Genomic DNA, 23,315 nt, shown 5'->3' with positions numbered 1-23,315 from the left:
TATTACTTTATTTTTTTAAGATTATTTATTTTAAAGAGCTACAGAGAGGCAGAAGCAGAGAGAGAGAAAGAGAGAAAGAGAGAGAGAGAGAGAGAGGGGGGAAGGGGTCTTCCATGGTTCACTCCCCAGATGGCCACAATGGCCAGAGCTGTGCCTATCTGAAGTCAGGAGCCAGGAACCTCCTCTGGGTCTCCCACATGGGTGCAGGGGCCCAAGGACTCGGGCCATAGCAGAGAACTGAAATTAGAAGTGGGGCAGCTGGAACTCGAACAGGCACCCATACGAGATGCTAGCACTGCAGGTGGCGGTCTTATCGGCTATGCCACAGCACCCGGCCCAGACTCTGTAGATGTTAAAGAGCTAATAAGGCGATGTTATGAACAACTTTATCCCAATAAATTTAACATCTCTCAGCTGAAGTGAACAAATCTTTAAAAAATACAGATTATCAAACTCCACTTGGGAAGAAATAGGTAGTCTGAGTAGTCCTGTATGTACTATAGAAATTTTGAATTAATAGCTAACCTGCCTACAGAGAAAGCTGCAGGCCCAGGTAACTTCACTAGTGAATTCTGCCAATAATTAAGGAAGATGTAATTCTTAAAAAAAAAAAAGAAGTTTGTTTATTTGAAAGGCAGAGTTAGAGAGATCTTCCATCTCACCCTCCACATGGCTGCAGTGGTCAGAGCTAGACCGATTGGGAGCCAGGAGCTTCTTTGGAAGGATTAACCAAGAGAGCCACGGCACCAGCCAAATTCAATAATATTTAAAACATGATAATATATCTTGATCAAGTGGGCTGTATCCAAGGAATGGAAGATTAGCTTAACATTAGAAAATAAACTATTGTAATTCACCAGTTAACAAGCTGAAAAAGAGAAAACATGATTTCAGTAGATTCCTGAAAAGGCATTTGGCAAAATCCGATGCCCATTTCTCATTAAAAAACAAACAAATAAAAAAACTCTCAGAAACTAGAGATGACAGAGAACTTTGCATCTGTGAAGAACCTCTCACTGTGCTGCTCAAATGCTTTCTCCATGGACCAGGAACAAGGAAGCGAAATCCTCTCCTCCTGTTACTAACGGCTGGGGATCCCATTAGTGTGGTCAGGATGGAGCTACTGGGCATCGTGGCCGCCTATGCAGAAATCAGATGGGAACGACAAAAAGGTTATTAGAACTAGTGAGTGAGTTTAGGAAAATTGTAATATGAGTTATCAGTATATAAAAACTAACTACTGTGTCATCTCAAGCTGACTGTTACAAAGGTGGGGGACGTACACAGTGGAAACTACAAGAGAAAGCCCGAATAAACGGAGAAATAACCTTGTTCTTGGACTGGAAGTCTAAACTAAATACTACTAAAATGTCAGTTCTCCCCAGATTGATCTGTAGAGTTAGTGCAGTCCCAAGCAATGCTCAGACTTCTTTGTAGAAATTGACAAGCCGATTCTAAAATTTGTATGGAACTCAAAAGAAGCTAGAAAAGGTTAAAAAAAAAAAGCTGTGGAAAAAGAAACAATAAAAAGTAAGAACATTAGAAGGCTCACTGTGCTTGGTTTCAAGAATTATTGTGAAGCTACAGTGATTATAACAGCGTAGTATTGTCATCAAGATAAATAGGTCAATAGTACAGAATAGAACCCAGAAGTAGGTCTACATTTATATAGATAACTGGTTTTTATTTAGATTCTTAACTCCTTCCACTATGCAAATGGAAATGTAAAATGGCCTAGATGTAAAACCTGAAAATAACAAAATTTCCAGAAGAAAAATTGGGGAAAATCTTTGTGATCTGGGGTTAGGCATCGCTTTCCGGTTCAGGTCACCATCCTCTCATTCCTCGGCTTTTACCCTGCAGCTTCCTGAGGGACCTTCAGTCTTGCTAATCCATTTCCTGTTCTGGGAAAGAACAGACCCGGCCAAGTTCATCCCTTTGTTGTACCTGAAGCCAGTCCCTGAGAAGGCCACACACTGAGAATTTGGAATGAGTCCTTCACTAGCTGGTGGCCCAGAGGAGACGCAAGATCTCTGCCACCCCCAACCCAACCCCACCCCACCCCATCCCACCCCACCCCACCCCACCCCGAGCATAGACAAGGCTCAGGCTTTTAAAGCTGAAAACCACAGTTGCATCTGGGGAAGAACAAATGGGAACAAGGTACTGGGGAGTAGCATTTGCCCGTTACTGTTTTACAGAACAACTGCAGGTGCTGTTCAGAACTGTTGAAGGCGCTGAGCCACACCTGGGTTTTGAGAAGTCCCTGGTCACAGTGGAGATGGGGAGAGCGGGCGGTGAACATGGGGCCATGGGGCAGTATGGAGTCCCTGCAGTTCCTCCTGCCCCTGCCCCTTCCCGAGCTTCCGTCCATCGGCTCCCCGTTGCCTACTTTGAAGCCTTTCCCTTCCTCTGGCCCCTGCTGGCTTCCGCCTGACCACCTGCTGCCCTCCCTCCCCTGCCCGTGCAGTCCGCCTCTCGGGTCCCGGGCCTCCACCCTCAGTACTTCCCTGCTCTGAGAGCGCTGCCCTGCCGCTCCACGGGAACCCTCGTCCTCTGGCGCTTCTGCTGCTCCTGTGCACCGGCAGTGTCCTTCACCTGCGATGCCATTGCTGCTGCTGCAACGACAGGAGCCTCGGCAGCTGCACGTGCCCGGCACGCACAGGAAGGGTGGAGTGGGCATTGGAGGGCGGTCTCCACAGCGACCCCCAGGGCCCCGGTAAAACAGGCCTGCCTCTGACTGAGAAGAATCATTGTATTTGCAGAGTGCCATAATGAATTCCATTTGAATATTTCTTTTGCTCTAATTTCAGATTGAAGAAGAAATCAAGGGGTGTCTGCAGTTTTTGCAATCCGTTTACTCAACATTTGGCTTCACTTTCCAATTAAACCTGTCCACAAGGCCTGAGAACTTCCTGGGAGAGAGCGAGATGTGGGCTGAAGCTGAGAAGGTGAGGACAGACACAGCACTCACCTTTCCTTCTCCCCTCCCTTGCCAGGGGAGCGATACTTTGTCATTGAAATTTTGGAAGTGACGAGATAAGTGTGCAGGTGGTAGAATGCGGTTATCCGGGTAGCTTCCTAACTAACGATAATAGTAATACTTTACATTTGTTTCACACTTTCAAGTTCTGTCAAGCTTTCATTCATATTTTTTTTAGTGCCAATCACTAATACCCAGCATGAGGTTTTAGAAGAATTCTGATTTGCAGGAACTTTTGGTTTCTGCAGATTTTTTTTGGCAGCATAAGTTATTCTATGTTTTTTTTTAAGTTTTTATTTAATGAATGCATTTTTCATAGGTACAACTTTAGGAATATAGTGGTTCTTTCCCCCATACCCCCACTTCCACCCTGATTCCCATCCCACCTCCCTCTCCCTCTCCCATCCCCTTCTTCATTATGGTCCATTTTTAGTTCAATTTTATATACAGAGGACCAACTCCATGTTAAGCACAGATTTTAACAGTTTGTACCCACACCCACCCACCCCCCCACACACACAACATATAGAGTACGGTTTGAGAACAAAATTTGAAGTTAACTCTCATAGTACAACTCATTAAGGACAGAGGTCTTACATGAGGAGCAGGTGCGCACTGACCTCTGTCGTTATTTTAACAATTGACACTCTTAGTTATGACCTCAGTGATCACCCAAGGCTCTTGCCATGGCTGCCAAGGCCGTGGAAGCCTTTTGTGACCATAGACTCCATCAGTGTTTGGACTCAGCCATAGGCAAAGTGGAAGTTCTCTCCTCCCTTCAGAGAAAAGTACATCCTTCTTCGATGGCCCCTTCTTTCCACTGAGGTCTCACTGAGATCCTTCGTGTAGATTTTTTGCTGCAGAGTCTTGGTTTCCCATGCCTGAGATGCTCTCACAGGCCTTTCAGCCCGACCAGGAAGCCTTAAGGGCTGATTCTGAGGTCAGAGTGTTATATACAGCAAATGTCATTCTAGGAGTCTTCTGCAGATGTTTTAAGCCATCGTCCGTAGAGTCATCTTGGTCTGCCTCGTGGCGTCCCAGGGTTGTGCATTCTAAGTGCAGACACACACGTCTGGTGCTTGGGTCCCACTCACAGGCAGCACCCACAGTGCCGCCCTCTGTCTGAAGACCCCCAGGCGCAGGTGTCGCCTCACAGCTTTGAAAAACTGAGAGGAAGGAGCTCCTCATGCTGCCGCCTTTGTCTTACTCAACATGAACTGGGTGTAGTGTGTCTCCCATGTTGGCTTTTGCTAGAAACGAGGATGGCATTATGGCCAGGCTCCCTGCCTGCCCATCGGTTCTCCTCTGTAATACTCAGGGAGCTGAACACACACCAGCAGGAGTAACAGAGAAATGCTGCTTTCGTGGCGTAAAACCTGAGAAGTGCGGTGTTACTAACCTGAGTTATGTTTATGATACAAGGAGTTACAGAGGCCTGCAGAGGCTGCCTAGAGGCCATGTAGACCTGAGATCTGAATGGGGCCTGTTCCTCCATGCCCGTCCCAGGTTTTTCTTCCATGTCCACTGCATGGAGGAAGAAGGTCTAATGTCCCCACCCCAGGAGGGACACAGGGTCAGTTTACCTGCCAGCCCCGTGGGAGCAGGAAGAGGAACGAGGACTGGGCTTGGCTCCGGAGCCTGTGTTCCTGCGTTCAGGCGTGGGCTCTGTGAGTGCAGTGGAGGTGGCTGCTGCGTGTCAGGACCAAGTGTGGAGTGGTGATGGTGGTGGCCTGGTGAGTGTCTTAGGGGAAGCTCCTGCTTCGGAAGGTTACATGGGCTGCAGTGAAACCATTTTCATGAAGTATTGGGCACAGTACTCAGTACTGCGCACACGTAAGTGTCCAGCAGGTGTTGGTGTCAGTTACTGTCCAGCCACGCCCTCGCTCCCACCGTTTGGAGCTGGCTGGGTGTGGGGAGCTGAAAGAGGGCTGGGCGGTGTGGGCCGGGCGTCTCCCCGCTCGTGCTCCATTTGATCGGATGCATTCAGCAGTGCCGCAGCCATGCCCAGCTCACCAAGGACTGTACCGTGCACCAAGGGAAGGGCATTTCCTACCCGGTAAAGACCACCGCTCCGGGAGTCAAGGAGACGGGCATGTGGCCCCTGTCTTCAGCGTCTCTGAAGTGGCATCAGAGATGTCCCTGGCGTACAGCTCAGGTGTCCTTAGCTTTGGCTTCTTAACCGTGGCTGCTCCTGTTGGCCTTCCTCTCCCTCTGTGCCTATAGGCCCCGTCACTGGCAGTGGCCTCTGCTTTACACTCTTGCCTGAATGTGGCCTTTCTTGGGCTTGTGGATTCCCCAGGAGACCCCGCCTTCCGGGTGTCACTAGCGACCTGCAGAGGCAGGGCCTCCTCCTCTCCCCAAGAACCGAGCAGAGCAGGGCGGCTGCCTCTCTGGAGGGGGCTGCCCTTGGTCTGAAGGAGAGAGGAAGCTGCTCCTGGCGGGTGGATCTCAGGAATGAGCTCCTGTCTCCAGACTGCTCCCGAGGGGACCTGGGGAGCCACGCCGTCCCCAGGGAGGGCCAGCTGCAGCCCCATGAGGCGCCAGGAGCTGGGATGCTGACCTGCACTGGGGTGCTGGTCTGACCGCGTTCTGGCCAGGACGCAGGACATGGCCCCGTGCTTCCCAGAGAGCTGTGATCACAGGAGGGCCAGAAGGCTCAGCGGCTCCTTAGACTAACGCCCGTGTGGGCAGCCACTCCCTGCAGAGCAGGCTGCCTCTCCGCAGGCTCAGCTGAAGCTCCCGGTGAGTTAGGCAAAGCCCAGCGTGGGGCCTCCCGCTCCTGCCCCCTGAGCATCGAAGCCCTCAGTAGCTGCCGCCCTCAGCTGTACAGAGGAGAGGAAAAGCAGGAGAGAAGGGGGAAGGCCTGTGTCTTGGCCTTGTCTCCACTGTGTGCAGCGTGGGAGAGACAGGCTCTGGTGCCCGTTTCTGGAGGAGGAGCAGCAGGCCTCGGAACTGGTGGGGGAGGCAGACGCTGGTTAGTGTGTAAGGCAGAGGCAGCCTTGGAAGAAGGCCCAGGGTCCCTTCTCTGAACTCGGACCTGGAATTCACTGGAAAACTACTTCCTCCTCCAAGTGGACAGGTGCTTCTTGACGGCACGTGTCTCCTGATTGTCATGTTGTCCCAGCTCAACTTCACTGAACGTAAAAGATGCCCAGTGAATGTCTATTGAATTGAATATTGCGTAATTAAGATTTATGATAACTCAATTATTCTGTTTAGTTTACTTTTGTGAGTTACATGACAAAAAGGTAAAATTACACTGATGGGCCGGCGCCATGGCTCACTAGGTTAATCCTCCGCCTGCGGCACCGGCACCCTGGGTTCTAGTCCCCTTTGGGGCACCAGATTCTGTCCCACTTGCTCCTCTTCCAGTCCAGCTCTCTGCTGTGGCCCGGGAAGGCAGTGGAGGATGGCCCGGGTGCTTGGGCCCTGCACCGGCACAGGAGACCAGGAGGAAGCACCTGGCTCCTGGCTTCAGATCAGCGCAGCGCACTGGCGTAGTGGCCATTTGGGGGGTGAACCAATGGAAAAGGAAGACTTTTCTGTCTCTCTCCCTCACTGTCTGTAACTCTGCCTGTCAAAAAAAATACATTGATGGAGAAGTTATAAATGTTCTCTTCTTCCAAAAAATAGCAACTGCAGAATAGCTTGGTGGAATTTGGAAAACCATGGAAATTGAACCCAGGAGATGGAGCATTTTATGGCCCTAAAGTAAGTAGATCATATGCTTTGAAAATGACTATACTTATAAGAAAAGTAAAACCTGTCTCTAACAAACATTGTTTAATTTCCAGATTGATATAAAAATCAAAGATGCTATTGGCAGATACCATCAATGTGCAACAATTCAGCTGGACTTCCAACTGCCTATTCGATTTAATCTCACATATGTTAGGTGAGTTACTGAATGTGATAAATAATAGAGTACTAATACTTGAGTAGTTTGTCATTTGAGTATTATAAATACAGAAGTCTTAGTGAATGTCTAGCCTACTGTATACTCAGCATACAGTAGTGCTTTAAGAAGTTCATGGAAAAATTAAAAGATGTTTATTTAGGCCGGCGCCGCGGCTCACTAGGCTAATCCTCCACCTTGCGGCACCGGCACACCGGGTTCTAGTCCCTGTCAGGGCGCCGGATTCTTTCCCGGTTGCCCCTCTTCCAGGCCAGCTCTCTGCTGTGGCCACGGAGTGCAGTGGAGGATGGCCCAAGTGCTTGGGCCCTGCACCCCAGGGGAGACCAGGAGAAGCACCTGGCTCCTGGCTTCAGATCAGCACGGTGCGCCAGCCGCAGCGCGCCAGCCGTGGCGGCCATTGGAGGGTGAACCAACGGCAAAAGGAAGACCTTTCTCTCTCTGTCTCTCTCTCTCTCACTGTCCACTCTGCCTGTCAAAAAATAAAAATAAATTAAAAAAATAAAGATGTTTATTTAACAAAAATTTTGGAATTCATGCATATAAGGAGCCTTCCAAAAGTTTGTGGAAAAAACTGAAGCTATCAACTTTGCACCAAAATAAAACTCTTTTAATTCCATTTCCCATAAACTTGTTGAAGTACCTCACACACTTGTTTATCTGCTGGTGATCTGGTTGGGGAACAGCTTGAATTTCCTGAGGCCATGGTCAGGTGCGGGAAGGAAGACAAGTTCCCATAGCATCAATGACCTCAACAATGTTACACAAAACACTGCCCAAGCTCTGAACTCCCTGGAGACAGCTGGGGAGAGGTGATGAAGAGCTGGCACTGGGTCTGTGTCTCTAGGATGAGTAAGTAATCTCCCGGAGAAAGCAGGGGAAAGAGGCCACGTCATCACTGCAAACCAGTGACTTCTGTTTTAAAAAGTCTCTTAGCATACACTGACGTTGGCTCTGTGTGTGTGTGTGTGTGTGTGTGTGTGTGCAAGTCATTGAGTTTTAACATGTATAGATGGAACGCCCGCCTCCTCAATTGGGATTCAGCCCAATCAACTTAGTATCCATTAATATGGTCCTCATCGTAATTGTTTTGTCCTCTCTGGAGCATCACATAGATGGAGCCACAAGACTGGCTTCTTCACGTAGCATCAGGCCTCGGAGACCCACCCATGTCCTTGCACGTCTCTGTCCTTTGATCCTGGTGTGCTGCTGTGTGAATGCATCAAGATGTGCTTACCTAGTCGTTCATTCAAGGGCATTTGGCTTGTTTCCAGTTTGTGGTGATCATGAGTAGAGCTACTGTAAACATAGGTGTGTAGGTTTTCATGTGAATGGAAGTTACTGTTTCTTTAGGCTCAGCACCTAGAAACGGGTCATGTAAGTGTATGTTTAACTTTTTGAGAAACTGCCAAACCATTTTGCTTAGTAGCTGTAGCATTCTGCAGTGCGTGAGAGTTCCAGACTTGTCTTGTCCAGTTTGTTTACTGAGCATTCGATAGGGGTGGAGTAGTATTCATTGTGTTTTGTGTACCGTTAGTGGCTAATGTGTTAACATCTTTTATGTATTTATTTGCCATTCATATGTTCTCTTTAGTTCAGATCTTTTGCCCATTTTAAAAATTCGGTTATTCATTTTCTTAGTGTTGAGTTTTGAGTGTTTGTTATATATTCTCAGTACAAGCCTTTGATAGACATGTGATTTGCAAATATTCTAATCTGTAGCTTGCTTCTTCATTTCTTGCATCTTAATTTTGCCATTCATCTAGGTTTTCACACCAGTGAAATTTACTTTGTAAATGCTTCCTTTTGTGGACCCTGTTTTTGGCGTCGTGACTGCAAAGCTTTACCTAAGCACTGGTTGTGAAGATTTTCCTGCATTTTATCTTTGAAATTTTCTACTTTTATTTATTTTTTAAGATTTATTTATTTGAAAGGCAGAGTTACAGAGGGGGAGAGAGGGATCTTCCATCCACTGATTGTCTCCCCAAATGGCTGCAATGGCCAGAGCTAGGCTGATCCAAAGCCAGGAGCTGGGAGCTTCCTCTGGGTCTCCCAGTGGGTAGAGGGGCCCAAGCACTTGGGCCGTCTTCCACTGCCTTCCCAGGCGCATCAACGGGGAGCTGGATCAGAGGTGGAAAAGGAGGGACATGAACTTGCACAGATAGGGGATGCTGGTGCTGCAGGCGGCGGCTTTACCTGCCACACCACAGCACCGGCCCCAAGATGTTCTGCTTTTAAATTTTAGAATAAATATCTAGAAAATGGATCTAACATATGCTTAGAGTTAATTGTTGTGTATAATGTCAAGTTTGAGTTAGGGTTCATTGTATTTAGAAATCTAATTGTTCTAATACCATTGTTGAAATGACTGTTCTTTTGCCATTCATTTGATGTCTTTATCTTTTTTTTTTTTTTTTTGAAGATTTACTTATGTATTTGAAAGGCAGAGTTAGAGAGAGGGAGAGGCAGAGAGAGGGAGCTTTCATTCCCTGGTTCACTCCCCAAGTGGATGCAGTGGCCACAGTGGCTGGGGCTGGACTAAGCCAAAGCCAGGAGCTCCATTGAGCTCCATCTGGTTCTCCCACGTGGGTGTAGGACCCAAGCACTTGGACCATTTTCTGCTGCTTTCCCAGGTGCATTAGCAGTGAGTGGGACTGGAAGTGGAACAGCCTGGACTCGAACCAGTCCTTGTAAGGGATGCTGGCATTGCAGGCAGAGGCTTAACCTGCTGCAGAACAATGCTGACCCCTTGATGTCTTGTCTTTTTGAAAAACCAGTTTGATGTACTTATCTGGGTCTGTTTCTAGATTTTCAGTTCTGTTATGATCCACTGACTATCCTTTTATCCATCTGTACTGCCTTGATGATTGTAGCTTCGTGTAGTAAGTCTTCAAATGAGGGAATGTGAATTCTTTATTCTTCTTCAGAATTGTTTCTATTTGGATTGTTTTGCTTTTTTGTTTGTTTTGCTTGTTTTTGTAATTTACCAAACATAGTGGTGAGAATTTTGATTTGAATCACATGACTTCAGGAGGGCAGTTTGGCCAGAACTGATAACTACTTGGAGAATTCCAGCCCATGACCTCCTTCGGTTTTGTTCCTCAGTTTTTCTAGATTTCAGCATGGAAGTCCTAGGAATATCTTGTTAGATGTAGCAGCGGTTGTATGTGTAGAAATATCCAAGTATGTCACTTTGGGGAATGAGCGTAAATGTTATTGTAGTCCTAATTGTTTATCCATGTTTTCACTGCTTGTATTAGTTCTAGAAAAGTTGTGTTTTTTTTTTTTTGTTTTGTTTTGTTTTGTTTTTTTTGCAGAATTTCCTGTAACTAGTCATACCCTCTGCAACTGAGGACAGCTTAACTCTTCATTTCTGATTGCCCTCCCTGGCCATATTGCACTGGCTAGAACTTCTAGCTGAACAAGTAGGTTAGTAATAGCTGGATTTCTGAATGGTGACCTAGTGCTGTGCTAAAATAAGAGGGATGAAAGGGACACGCTTACTTTGTTCTCAGTCTTAGGAGAAAAGCATACAGTGTTTTGCCATTAAATATAGCATTAGGTATGGGTGTTTCGTACTCTTTCTGAAGTTGAAGAAGTTCCTCCAATATTTCTAGTTTTCTAGGAGTTTTTATGTTATTATTATGTGAAGTAGGTATTGAGTTTTGTTAAATTATTTTTCAGTATAAATTGATACGATCTTGTGAGGTTTCTTCTTTAACATGCCAATATGGTGGATTGCATTGATTTAGAATACTGAACCAGCCTTGCATGGCTGGGATGAACTCATTTGGTTATGGAGTATCACTGTTGCTAGATTCAGTCTCCTAATTATTTGTTGAGGATGTTTGAATATATGTTCATGTGGGATATTGAGCTGTAGTTTTCTCGTATTATCTTTGACTGGTTTCAGTATCTGAGCGATACTGGCCTCATAAAACAAGTTAGGAAGTGTTCTCTTCTTTTTGGTTTTATGGAAAACATTACTAGAATTGGTGTAACTTCTTTTTTGGGTGTTTGGTAGAATTTGCCATTGAAGCTCTAGTATTACAGGCTTCCTATTGGAAGATTTTAAACTTTGAGTTTATTTTATGTAATAAAGAGAGGATAATTCATTTTATCCATAGAATCCTTTCTTTTACATCTAAAATACTTGAACAATTCATTGAAAGTAGGACTGAACAATTCATTGAAAGCTGAACTGCTGGCAGTGAATTGTCTTAGTTTTCCTTTATGTGAGAATGTCTCGTTTTACTTGTGTTCTGAAAGGATACTTGGAGAATTCTGAGATGGTAGTCGGTGTACTTTCAGCACTTCAAAACCGTTGCTCCATGTCCTTCCGTCCTCATGGTTTTGATGACGAGCCTGCACCGTTTCTCCTTCTATGTCATGTGTCATTGTCCTCTTGCTCTTTGTCTTGGTGTTCTGCAGTTTGATTGTGATAGGTGTGACTGTGGACTGGCTTGGGGGTGTGCTGGGCTGCTTAAGTCTGTAAGTGACATATTTTGCCAAAATCGAATAGTTCTCAGCCATTGCTTTTTCCTGATTTTGGTGGGACTGTACTTTTTCTTCTCTGCTGAGACTCAGCTGACATGAATACCTGACCCTTAGCTTTAGTTTCAGTGTTCTGAGGTTCTGTTTGTGTTTCATTCAGCGTTTCAGATTGGACACTTTCTGTTCTTCTGTCTCTGAGTTCACTGATACCACCCTGTCATTTCCTTTGTCCAGTCAGTGACTTTCTCTAAATCTGTCGTCGTATTCTTCGGTTCTAAAATTCCTGTCCTTCATGTTTTCTGTTTCTGAGATTTTAATCTCCCTGTCCACTTCACCCTGTGTCCACCCTGACTTCCTGGTCCTGGTTAACGCCCTCATTGGCGTCCTCTCACTGCTGGACTGTGCTGTTGTTAGGGGGAGGTTAGGGATGTCTTTGCAAATTGAGATTTTCCTCGTGGTTCCTATGCCAAGTAATTGTGAATTGAATCCTGGAAATTTTGATTATGATATTTCCTAATGAAAGTATTGGTTTCTCTGTGGTAGCATCAGACTGCCCAGTTAGGTTCTGGTTTCCAACCTCCCTTCTGTGGGCTGTGGTTCGCATGTCAGGTCAGTAGTACTGATGGGTAGCTCTGTCCTGTTTGCACGCCACCCAGTGGTCAGCTCCCAAAATTCAGTAACATAGGCCTTTTGTGTGCAGTTCAAAGCTCTGCCTGTGCAGCTCGGAGGTGAGGCCGAGTGAGTTCACGGTAGCTCTTTTGAGCTCCTGCTTTTGTTGATTCTCCTGACACATTTGGTTTCGCTGGGACCAGAAAGCTGGGACTTATGCCCTCACTCCACCAGGCTGTTTCCATGACTGCCTGTGTGGCAGAGAGCGGGCTCGGGAGGCTGGAGATGGGGAAGAAGCAGTCGGGAAAAACCCCACGGCCCCGGGACCGGGAACGGACCCCTGTTCTCGGAATCTTAGGTGCCTGTTTATTCTCTGCTGTGGGGGCACGTGAGTTGGGGAGAACAGAAGACATCCAGGACCCCTGCTCTCCCGTTGTTTCTATAACTTAGAGGAGTTACCTTTCTGATCCCTCGGTCAGAAAATGAGGGTTCCCCGGAAGCTTTTCCTGGGCTGGCCTTTGAATGTAGACCACAGGAAACTGGAAGGCAAAATTACAGGAAATTCTCTGCTGGTTTGGTGGTCCTTCCATTTCTGGTCTTCTCCTGCAACTGCTTGTTACCATGGCATTCTCGAGGTTCCCATGTAGCTGCCCCGTGCATCCCCACCCCCCACCTCCGCAGCTGTTTCATTCAGTGAGAGAGACAAGCGGACCAGGCTTACACCATCATAACAGGAACCAAACCAGGCATCAAGGCCATCACCGTGATCAAGTAAGGACTCTCCCAAGAAAGTAAGGGAGCCAGGTGTGTAGCCTAGGGATAGGATGCCCACATTCGGTGTTGGAGTGCACAGGTTCAAGTCCTAGCTCCACTCCATGTTTTCCTGCTCATGCACACCCTGGGAGGCAGCCAGTGATGGCTCAAGTACTTGGGCCCTGCCACCCATGGCGGAGACCTGGATTGAGTTCCTGGCTCCTGGCTTCAGCCTGGCCCGGCAGTGGAGAGATCTCTTTCCCTCACTCTCCCTCCTTTTCTCCCCCCTCCGCCTTCCCCTACCCCTCCCTCTCCTCTCCTCCACCCCATTCCTTCCCTTCTTAGATAATCACAATTTAAGAATAGAAAGCCGGCCGGCGCCGAGGCTCACTAGGCTAATCCTCCGCCTAGCGGCGCCGGCACACCAGGTTCTAGTCCCGGTCGGGGCGCCGGATTCTGTCCCGGTTGCCCCTCTTCCAGGCCAGCCCTCTGCTGTGGCCAGGGAGTGCAGTGGAGGATGGCCCAGGTGCTTGGGCCCTGCACCCCACGGGAGACCAGGAAAAGCACCTGGCTCCTGGCTCCTGCCATCGGATCAGCGCGGTGCGCCGGCCGCGGCGGCCATTGGAGGGTGAACCAACGGCAAAGGAAGACCTTTCTCTCTGTCTCTCTCTCTCACTGTCCACTCTGCCTGTCACAAAAAAAAAAAAAAAAAAAAAAAAAAATAGAAAGCCAGGACCATTTAACAGAGAGATGTGTGTGTTGTTGTTTATTACAATCAACAATTCAGAAAGGCATTGGATAAAATTTAGCATTCATTCCTGTGAGGTAAAGAGGAAGAAATCTCCTTATTCAATAAAAAACGTTTATCAGAAAATTACAGGAACATCACGTAGCTGGGAAAGTGAATAAACCTACCATTGAACTATGACTAAAAATCACTTTCTGGGAGTGCAAATATTTGAAAGAGATAAATTGTTCATCAGGTGTAATTGTTAAAATACCTAGAAAATTAACAGAATCAAATGAGAAAAACTGGAACTATATAAGGTAGAACTACAAAAATCAATTTGCTTTCATATAAGCAATAACTTTTTTAGAAGATATTTATTTATTTATTTGAAAGGCAGAGTTACAGAGAAACAGGGCAGAGAGAGAGAGAGATACCTTCCATCCACTGGTTCATTCCCCAAATGGCTGCAGTGGATGGAGCTGTGCCTATCCAAAGCCAGGAGCCAGGAACTTCTTCTGGGTCTCCCACATGGGTACAGGGACTCAGTCACTTGGACCATATTCCACTGCTTTCTCAGGCCATACCAGAGACCTGGAGTGGAAGTGGGTCTGGAACCGACTACCCATATGGGGTGCAGGCACCACAGGCGGTGGCTTTACCCACTACACAACAGCGCCAGCCCCTAGCAATTTTAAGAAATGTGATGGGGAAAGACATTTCAGAAGCAGCATCAAAATATACAATATCTAGGAATAAATTTAACAAGAAGTATAAATATATAAGTTTATATGAAATGTGCACCATGAAACTTTATCAAAAGCCATAAAAAAATGAGTAGTTTGAATGAAGATTCATACCACACTCTTGGAACGGGAAGAATTGCTATTGTGAAGCTGTTCCCACCACATTTCTCTATAAATCAAGTGTAATTGTAACCACAGCAGCTGAGATTATTTTGGGGGAACTTGACATTGATTATAATATTTGATCAGCATGATGTTGAGCATAGTTTGTGTAACTATGTGCCCTTCTTAAGGTTATACCTGTTTAAAATTTTAAAAATTTTGGAATAGTCCAGGAGCCTGCGCAAGGGTCATCCTGCTTTGCTTTCATTCCCTACACAAAAACAACAAGTAACGTTCAGGAGTGTTCCATAGTGGCTTCAGTTGTGGGATAGTGAATCCTCTGTGTTTGTGGAGGACTGACACAGGCTCCCCGCCCTCCCCCAGAGCTTTCAGTGGGATGGAGATGGAAGACTGTGCTCGCATTTAGTCTGGACCTGCCCTTGGCAGAGTGATTGGCAGTGATGAGACCAATTATAACTGACCACAAGTGGGTTACCAGTGGGTCTCTCTGTCTTTGTTTGGGGTCTGTGTGTATGTGTGTTAGTGGTAGCTAGCTGGCACAAGTTTTATATAGAAATTTCTCATAAGAATTTTGTAAGTGTCATATTTGTTGTAATAAAGTGAAACTTATCTGCTGAAATACAGGTATACAGATCTAGAGTGGCTCACCTTGTTGTGGTTAACAGATGTGGTCTGCTTGCTCTACTTTTTTCCAGATGGGAGGAGGGAACTATTAAATGTGAGGAGAATGTCATGTGGGTTTCAGGTCTGTTAAGGGAATTTGACCAGTGAGCTTCCAGAACAGATGCCACGGACTTGTTGAAAAATGAGGTTTACAGTGGGAGCTGCAGATAGAGGCAGGAACGGGGTGCATTTGTCTCTTGTTTGATTGGCTCTCAGTTGACACTGTGTGAAGCTGGCAGAAAGAAAAGTACCTGGGAGCTCATTACATGAGTCTAGGCTTTGGATCTGTTTTCCATGCTGTCCGTAAAATGTCTTTAAAAGGAAAGTAAAAATAATGAGCAAATAAGGCAGTCTTTTGAGAAAACAGGACAGCAAAACAAATGATGTGAATAGAGATCTCCAAAACACGAACCTGAAGTCTGTAGTCAGATATAAAGTAGGAAGGCGAACGTATTACGTAACCCTGATGAAACACTTAAGGTATAATTTCTTTCTGCAGTAAGGACGGGGATGACAAGAAGAGACCTGTGATCATCCATCGAGCCACTCTGGGGTCCGTGGAAAGGATGGTCGCCATTCTCTCAGAGAACTGCGGGGGGAAGTGGTAAGTGGTGTGGGAGAGGAACGCTCCAGGGCTAACAAGATAGAGTCGGCAGGGAAAATGGGTGGCTCCTGCTTTGTAATTGGCAAGTACCCACGTGGCAAATAAAGAATTCTGGTTCAATTTTCCAGATCAGAAAACAAAACTGAAAAAAAAAAAAAAAAAAAAAAACAACCAGAGCGGCATAAAACCACCATTTACCCTTTAAGGCACTCAGGTGAATTAGAGAGCTTTCACCAGCCTCCAGCCCTTCAGAGACCCAGTTGCCATCTGGGAAACACAGGGGCCACCCCCCTGGGCACTGCCATCGCCTCTTCAGCCCCTGTCATTTACCTTTGGGTGTTGCCTGTGGCTATTGACTGAGGAGCAAAACCCACAAGTGACCTGAACGGTGCACTGGTCCAAACCCAAAGAGGACAGCCACAGTGGCACAGCCGCATGTGGGGTGATGGGGCAAAGGAGGTGTGCTGGGGTGCAGGATCTCCAGTGGTGCATCTCGGGGCCCTCTCTGCCTGGCAGGAAACGTGGCCAGAGGTGTCGAGTCGCACTGATGCCATGCCCTGCTTGCTGCTTTGACCACTCGAGGTCAGAAACTCGGAAGTAATTAGATTGGAAAACAGATGACAGATTGGGAGGAGAGGATTCGCAGAGCTCAGCAGTGGCCATGGCCAGCTTCACCGCCACAGTGGTGATCAGAGAGCTTGCTCAGTGTGGCAGCGGAGCCCTTTCATCATGAAAGGACCAGCGACGTCTACTAGGACAGACGGTGGCTGTGGATTTGGCTTTGCTCTTTCCTGCCCTGCTTTTGCCAGCAGCGCCATGTATGCACTTGCTAAGCCATATTCACTTCCAGAGACACAGTGCTTCTGGAATCGTTTTTAACATGTGTTTGTTTATTTGAAAGGCAGTTACAGAGAGAAAGAGGGAGAGACAGGTCTTCCATCCTCTGGTTCACTCCCCAAATGGCCACGACCACCAAGGCTGGGCCAGGCTGAAGCCAGGAGCCAGGAGCCCGGAACTTCATGTGGGTGCAGGGATCCAAGTACTTGGGCCATCCTCTGTTGCCTTCACAGGCACATTAGGGAGTGGATCTGAAGTGGCGCAGCTGGGACATGAACTGGCGCCCGTATGGGATGCCGGCACTGCAGATGGCAGCTTAACCTGCTGAGCTACAGCACCGGCCTGGGAGTAATTGTATATCAAAGTAGGTACTGAACCAGCATTGAGGCTCATGACACCTCCACTCAGGAGCAGCTAACAGCACATCTGGTGATGGTGCCTCCCACAGCGTGCAGTAGTGCTGCAAACCAGCAGCCGCTGGTGACATGTTGGCCTCTTGTCCCGTCTCTAAGAAATGAGCCGAGCGCCTGCCCGTGCTGCTCAGCTCTGTGTTCATGGTCTGCTGCCCCCATCGCGAGGCTCACCTGGGACCCCACAGTGGCACCAGGTACCAGATGGCCACCACCAGGTCACTGCCACGGATTTCTCCAAGAATTCTCTTGGAGACGGATCCCATGTGACACCTCCTGCGGTGTGCCACTGTGCCCCAAGTCAGCATGCCACACTTGCGCATCTGATTGGCAGAACCAGGATCAAATGGGTGCTTTCCCACGTCCGTGTCTGGGGAGACACAGGAACATTAAGATGGGAAGTTTCCCAAACAGGCCTTCCAAGGGTCCTCGGTAGCAGCAGTGTTTAGATCCCAGGAGAAGTGCAAATGCCTATGCTACCTAAGTGTGAATGAGCGTGTTTATATTTCTTTCCAGTTGGTCCCATTGAAATAGTTTAACATGGGTGAGAGATGGTGGCCTCTTGCAGTGGAACAGCAGTAGTGAAAGAGGCAAAAGCCGCAGGGAATTAGTAGATGAGGTGGAGTGGGACACAGGAGGTGTGGCAGTGCACGGGGCGCAGTCCTTCATCACGGGACTTGGGCGTACTCTCCACATTGCACACACCAAGACGTCAGACACTTCCAGACTCAAGGTGGGAGTCTCCCAGAGTGGAAGCAGAAGGAGTTGAAGCGTGGCTCCCTTGGAGAAGTCAGGGCACAGGGTGAGGCCGGGGTCAAAAGGAAATGCTTACTTCCTTTTTATACGGGGTGTTGCTGCGTTTTATCAGATGCACTGTTAATTTTATCACATGTATTGTTGTGTTTTTATAATTTTAGGGTGAATATGTTAACCTGTACATTCCTGAAGCATGACCTGGGAGTAGTCCCCATTGCATTGCCTTCTTCTTTCTCTCGCCATCATCATCATGGCAGAAATGACAGTAAACATGCCCCCATATCAAACACTGCTTACATCACCCCCCACCTTTTTTTGATTGAGGAAATTGTGGATTCATGTGTGTTTGTAAGAAATAACAGAAAGGGGTGGAGACAAGACCATTACCCAGTCTGCCCCAGTGGTACTTCTTGCAAACCTATATACAGTGTCACAACCGGAAGTGGGCATCGATAGAATCCACCAACCTTGTTCAGGTTTCACCAGTTTACCTGCGTTTGAGTGTGTGAGTGTGTGTGTTCACTGTGTAAGATTTTATCACATCAGCTGATCACACACCCACCACCAGTAAGATACAGAGCAGTTCCATCACTTACTGAAGTTCCCTCGTGCACCGTCCTACCCCACTCCTGTCCACTCAGCTGGCAACCATGAAATCTGTTCTCCACCCACAATTTTGTCATTTCAAGAGCATTACATAGTGAAAGCATAGAATATTCTGTGACCTTTTGAGACTGCTGTTTTTACTGTGGAATTCCTTTGTGATCCATCCATGTTTTGTTAGTGTCAGTAGTTGGTTCCTTTTTGTTGCTGGTGGTGTGGCTATACCACAGTTTGACCATTCACCTGTTGGAGACGTTGGGGCATTTACAGTTTGGCGTTGTGTGTTAGCCTTTATTACTACAACTGAATACCTAAGGCAAGCTGTGTGTGAAGGTGATTTATTTTGGCTCATAGTTGTGGAGGTTCACAGTACAAGATCATGCAGTCCCCATTGGAAAGGCCAAAGATGGCAAAGGTAGCGATGTGTGGAGAACAAGTGATCACCTGATAAGCTGGGAGGCAGAGACTGGCCAGGCACAACTCAGCTTACGGAACCAGCCCTCTTGCACCAACTTCCTTCCAAGGGCACGCCCCCAGTGATCTAAGGGCTTCCCCTGGGCTCACAGCCTGAACACCTTAATCGGATCAAGCTTCTGCCCTCCTAGCCCACCAACCATGATCTTGGGGTTGAAACATCTGCATGAGTTGGGGAGCCAGATGCTGTTCATGCCACAGCAGGTTACTACAGATGAGGCTGCTGTCCGGTTAGCATGAAGGATACCGTGTGGGCCTGAGTCTTCCTCTCTCTGGGATAAATGCTCGGAGCACAACTCTGGGTCCCACGCAGAATGCACGTTTAGCCCTGGCACTCATCTGCCAACCCATTCTTCCCTCTGACAAAATTCCAGATTTCCTCTTTTTCGGCTCTGCTTTGAAAAACCTCTTTGAAAAGTCTGGTTCACTTCTATACCACTCTACTGAAATTGTAGTCTTATGAAGTTTGTCTTTTAAACAAAAAAAACTTTGGTTATTTTAAAATCATGTAATTGATCATTCTGAAATGATACTGAAAATGCCTAGTTTGTTTACTTTTTAGGCCTCTGTGGCTGTCTCCTCGTCAGGTCATGGTCATCCCTGTGGGGCCCACCTGTGAGAAATACGCACTTCAGGTAACATCTTCCTAACCTTGCTCCGCATTCCATGTAGGCCAGGGACTTCAGATTCTAAGTAACTAACACGTTGATTTTTAACGATCTGTGTTTCAGTGATTGAGAGTAACACATGAATTATAAATATGTGGCGACATCAGAACTATAATTTCTTAGTGTTCTTGAGAAGCCGGTATTTTTAGACACCTCAATTATTTTCCATGAGGCTCTCTTTGGGTAAAGAAACTGTTTTATCTGTTAACCATGTATCAAATCACCCCAAAATATAGCAGTTTAAAGCAACATGTATTATCCCTGTTTCTGCAAGCCAGGGCCCTAGGCACATCTGGTGCAGCTGCCTTGCAGGACTGCTGCCCAGGCTCGCCCCCACAAGTGCTGGGCTGGTCAGGCAGCCTGGGCGTCCTCACACCCCCACAGCTGGGCTGGTCAGGCGGCCTGGGCGTCCTCACACTCCCACAGCTGGGCTGGTCGGGCGGCCTGGGCGTCCTCACACCCCCACAGCTGGGCTGGTCAGGCGGCCTGGGCGTCCTCACACTCCCACAGCTGGGCTGGTCAGGCGGCCTGGGCGTCCTCACACCCCCACAGCTGGGCTGGTCAGGCGGCCTGGGCGTCCTCACACCCCCACAGCTGGGCTGGTCAGGCGGCCTGGGCGTCCTCACACCCCCACAGCTGGGCTGGTCAGGCGGCCTGGGCGTCCTCACACTCCCACAGCTGGGCTGGTCAGGCGGCCTGGGCGTCCTCACACCCCCACAGCTGGGCTGGTCGGGCGGCCTGGGCGTCCTCACACCCCCACAGCTGGGCTGGTCGGGCGGCCTGGGCGTCCTCACACCCCCACAGCTGGGCTGGTCAGGCGGCCTGGGCGTCCTCACACCCCCACAGCTGGGCTGGTCAGGCAGCCTGGGCGTCCTCACACCCCCACAGCTGGGCTGGTCGGGCGGCCTGGGCGTCCTCACACTCCCACAGCTGGGCTGGTCGGGCGGCCTGGGCGTCCTCACACCCCCACAGCTGGGCTGGTCAGGCGGCCTGGGCGTCCTCACACTCCCACAGCTGGGCTGGTCAGGCGGCCTGGGCGTCCTCACACCCCCACAGCTGGGCTGGTCAGGCGGCCTGGGCGTCCTCACACCCCCACAGCTGGGCTGGTCAGGCGGCCTGGGCGTCCTCACACCCCCACAGCTGGGCTGGTCAGGCGGCCTGGGCGTCCTCACACCCCCACAGCTGGGCTGGTCAGGCGGCCTGGGCGTCCTCACACCCCCACAGCTGGGCTGGTCAGGCTGCCTGAACAACCTCACACTGCCGCATCTGGCTCCCCCCGAGCAAGCGGTCAGCGCGGGCGTGGAAGCCGGTCTTTCAGGGGCTAGGCCCAGAAGCAGTGTGTCATCCCTTCTGCTGTCCTCCATGTCACACAGGCCACCTCTGCTGGAGCGCCCTGGGGCCTGCTCTAGGGGAACACAGATGGTTTTCTTGGAGTCTGGCTGTCGTAAACAACGGCATAATGAAGGCATTTTGTTTTCTCCTAGGTATATAATGAGTTTTTTGAAGAAGGATTCATGGCCGACGTTGATTTAGATCATAGTTGTACACTAAACAAGAAGATACGAAATGCACAGCTGGCTCAGTATAACTTTATTTTGGGTAATTTAAGTTTGCATGTATTTCTCCAAATCCCTGTTTTCTTTTCACTTCAATCCCCCCAAAATTGGATATGTTAAACTATTTGATGATCATAATTTGTTTAGTATTTATACACACAAGGAATTGTGGTGTTCCTGGGGTCGCTGTTCGTAGGCACCCTGTTACTTGCCGGAAGGAGAGTTACAAAGTATCAAGAACTCTAGTATTACTAGCAATAGTGTATCAGACCAGCAAGGAGAATAATGGGAAAGTGATCTCATCACAAGAATTGACTCACCTTCCAGCACGTGGCAGGCCTTCAATACTCTCTTGCTTTCCTGGTTTATTAGAAACCTTTGGGGTTAACCTAATGGATGGGAAGGATTCCAAATGTAAAATGATCATAAGAAAATGATTCAGATGAAAAAATACAATGTCCCTGAGGCACATGGATAATTTGGATGCAGAATGGAGAATTCTGTCTTAAAAAGTGATTCTGAAACCAAGAGAAACTGATACTGACATGCCCGCAGGCATTGTAATGATGTCTCACGTAAGCTGCAGAAGTCTGTAGCAAGCAAACCAAACCCAGGGCTGTCTTGGCAGCTTTCCATTAGCACGGTTTGACTCTGTAGTCACTTGTGGTATTTCAATCAGGCTGCTTTTGGTGACAGAAACCTCAGATTGGCTCAGACACAGCGGGGACTGATTGGACAGGCACTGGGCCCTCCGGTGACATGAAAGGTGGAATTAAACGGCCACACCATGAGAAGGGGGACCAGGAGCTTAACCCTCGCCAGGATCCTTCCTCCGCATTTCTGGTGTCTTGCTCTGCTCTGTCAACCTCTACTTTATTCTGCTTTCCTGTGACCAATTTCTTCCTTCCACATGGCTGCCAGTTCTTGCACCGTCTCGGTATAGGTCACTAGAGAGGACAAGGTGTTACCCCAGTGCAGAGGACTCTGCTGGCCAGCATGGGCCTGCTTGTCCACCCCTCAGCATCAGGTACTTGGGGTGGAGTCAGGGTCGGTCTGAGAGAGTCCCTGCTTCCATCTGTGCCCCGAGACCACAGTCCTGCTCTCACATCCACGGGACAGGTTTACGAGTCTCCCTCCTCAGGAAACTCGCCACCGGAGGAGGAACCTGATGGTCATTATATTGAGCGTTCAGTGATGAACACTGAGGAAAAGCTCAGGATGTGTCACGTGGGTGTTGACTTCATGTTTGTTTTCCTTTTCTGCAGTGGTTGGAGAAAAGGAAATGGCGAATAATGCTGTAAACGTTCGAACAAGAGACAACAAAATTCATGGGGAAATTTCAGTCATTTCTGCCATTGAAAAGTTGAAGAATCTCAAGAAATGCCGCACACTGAATGCTGAGGAGGAGTTCTGAAGTTCGCCCCTCGTCCTGGCTTCGGTGTGGCTTTGTTTCCTCCCTGAGATGTCTCCCCTCACCAGCTGGGCTGTCAGTGCGCGTCCGAGAACCCTGGGCGGCTGCTGGGTCCCCCAATGGCCGCCGTTGAGAAGGGAGGAGCAGATGGGCAGCTGCTGTGTCCCGAGCTAAGCTCACTGCTGTGCCCGGACGACACCAAAGGGCACACCTGGGAAATCTTGAAGTAGGCGGTGTGTTGAAAGTCTTAAGTGCAGAAGTGTTATTCACTGAAAGAACTAGGGAATGAGGATTGTGAAATGCATTGCTGAGATGTGTGGTTTTCAAAGACAGCCGTCTAATAAAAGTCTGCAGAGCTTCCTGCATGTGGGGAATCTTATTTTCCAGTGATATCATGTCTCAGGTGTTTTTACGACTGTTTTTCCTAAAGGGCCCGGTGAAACTTTCTCTCTAGAACTGAAGTCATTGTGGAAGCAGCGGCCGGTACTCCACACCGGATTACTGACAGAGAACCCAGTGTTGTGGACTCTGTTTACACTGTCGCTCACAAGTGGCAGTTCTAGTGCTTCCAATTCCTGATTGCTCTGTTCACCGTTAGAAAAGATAAATCCCCAAATCAAGTGCATCGCGGGCGCCCGCCGTGCGTGCTTCCCCAGCTCGGATGGGCTGTGTCGCACCGACCCCGCAGGCGCGTGGATTTCAGATTTTAACCGGAAGGAGGCCCTGACTGCTCAGAACTGAACTAAAATTTATAGCACTAGAGATTAGCGATCCATCAAGGGACATTTAGCGTTTACTGGTGGTGGTTTTGGTTTTTCGGCCAGGTGTTGTAGGATTGAAACAGGCCTAAAGAAACCTTTCCCGCGTCCTGCGGGATGTGGGCAGTGAGGCAGCCAGCAGCGCTGGCGCGAGGTGCAGGCTGCGGTGAACTCGCGGGCTCGGTTCGCTGAGCAGACCCCATCAGGGCTCCCGTGCCTCCCGGCCA

At 48.4% G+C, this 23,315-nt stretch overlaps 1 protein-coding gene across 1 annotated transcript in view; it reads left to right on the top strand.

Moving 5' to 3' along the window:
- Positions 1–22,695, top strand: part of TARS3 (threonyl-tRNA synthetase 3) — a 52,521-nt gene extending 29,826 nt beyond the window's left edge. Inside the window, exons 13-19 of the mRNA XM_051822271.3 lie at positions 2,814–2,951; positions 6,617–6,694; positions 6,778–6,878; positions 15,511–15,615; positions 19,258–19,330; positions 20,848–20,962; positions 22,185–22,695. Of these exons, the coding sequence (XP_051678231.2) occupies positions 2,814–2,951; positions 6,617–6,694; positions 6,778–6,878; positions 15,511–15,615; positions 19,258–19,330; positions 20,848–20,962; positions 22,185–22,333 (759 nt within the window). The 3' untranslated portion in view covers positions 22,334–22,695. The remainder of the gene's footprint in view (positions 1–2,813; positions 2,952–6,616; positions 6,695–6,777; positions 6,879–15,510; positions 15,616–19,257; positions 19,331–20,847; positions 20,963–22,184) is intronic.
- The last annotated feature ends 620 nt before the right edge of the window (positions 22,696–23,315 follow it).

This window comes from Oryctolagus cuniculus, chromosome 12 (genome assembly GCF_051225735.1).
Source record: "Oryctolagus cuniculus isolate XC-2025 breed Fujian yellow rabbit chromosome 12, ASM5122573v1, whole genome shotgun sequence".
Classification (NCBI taxonomy): Eukaryota; Metazoa; Chordata; class Mammalia; order Lagomorpha; family Leporidae; genus Oryctolagus; species Oryctolagus cuniculus.
This window is presented reverse-complemented; position numbering and strand designations above follow the sequence as displayed.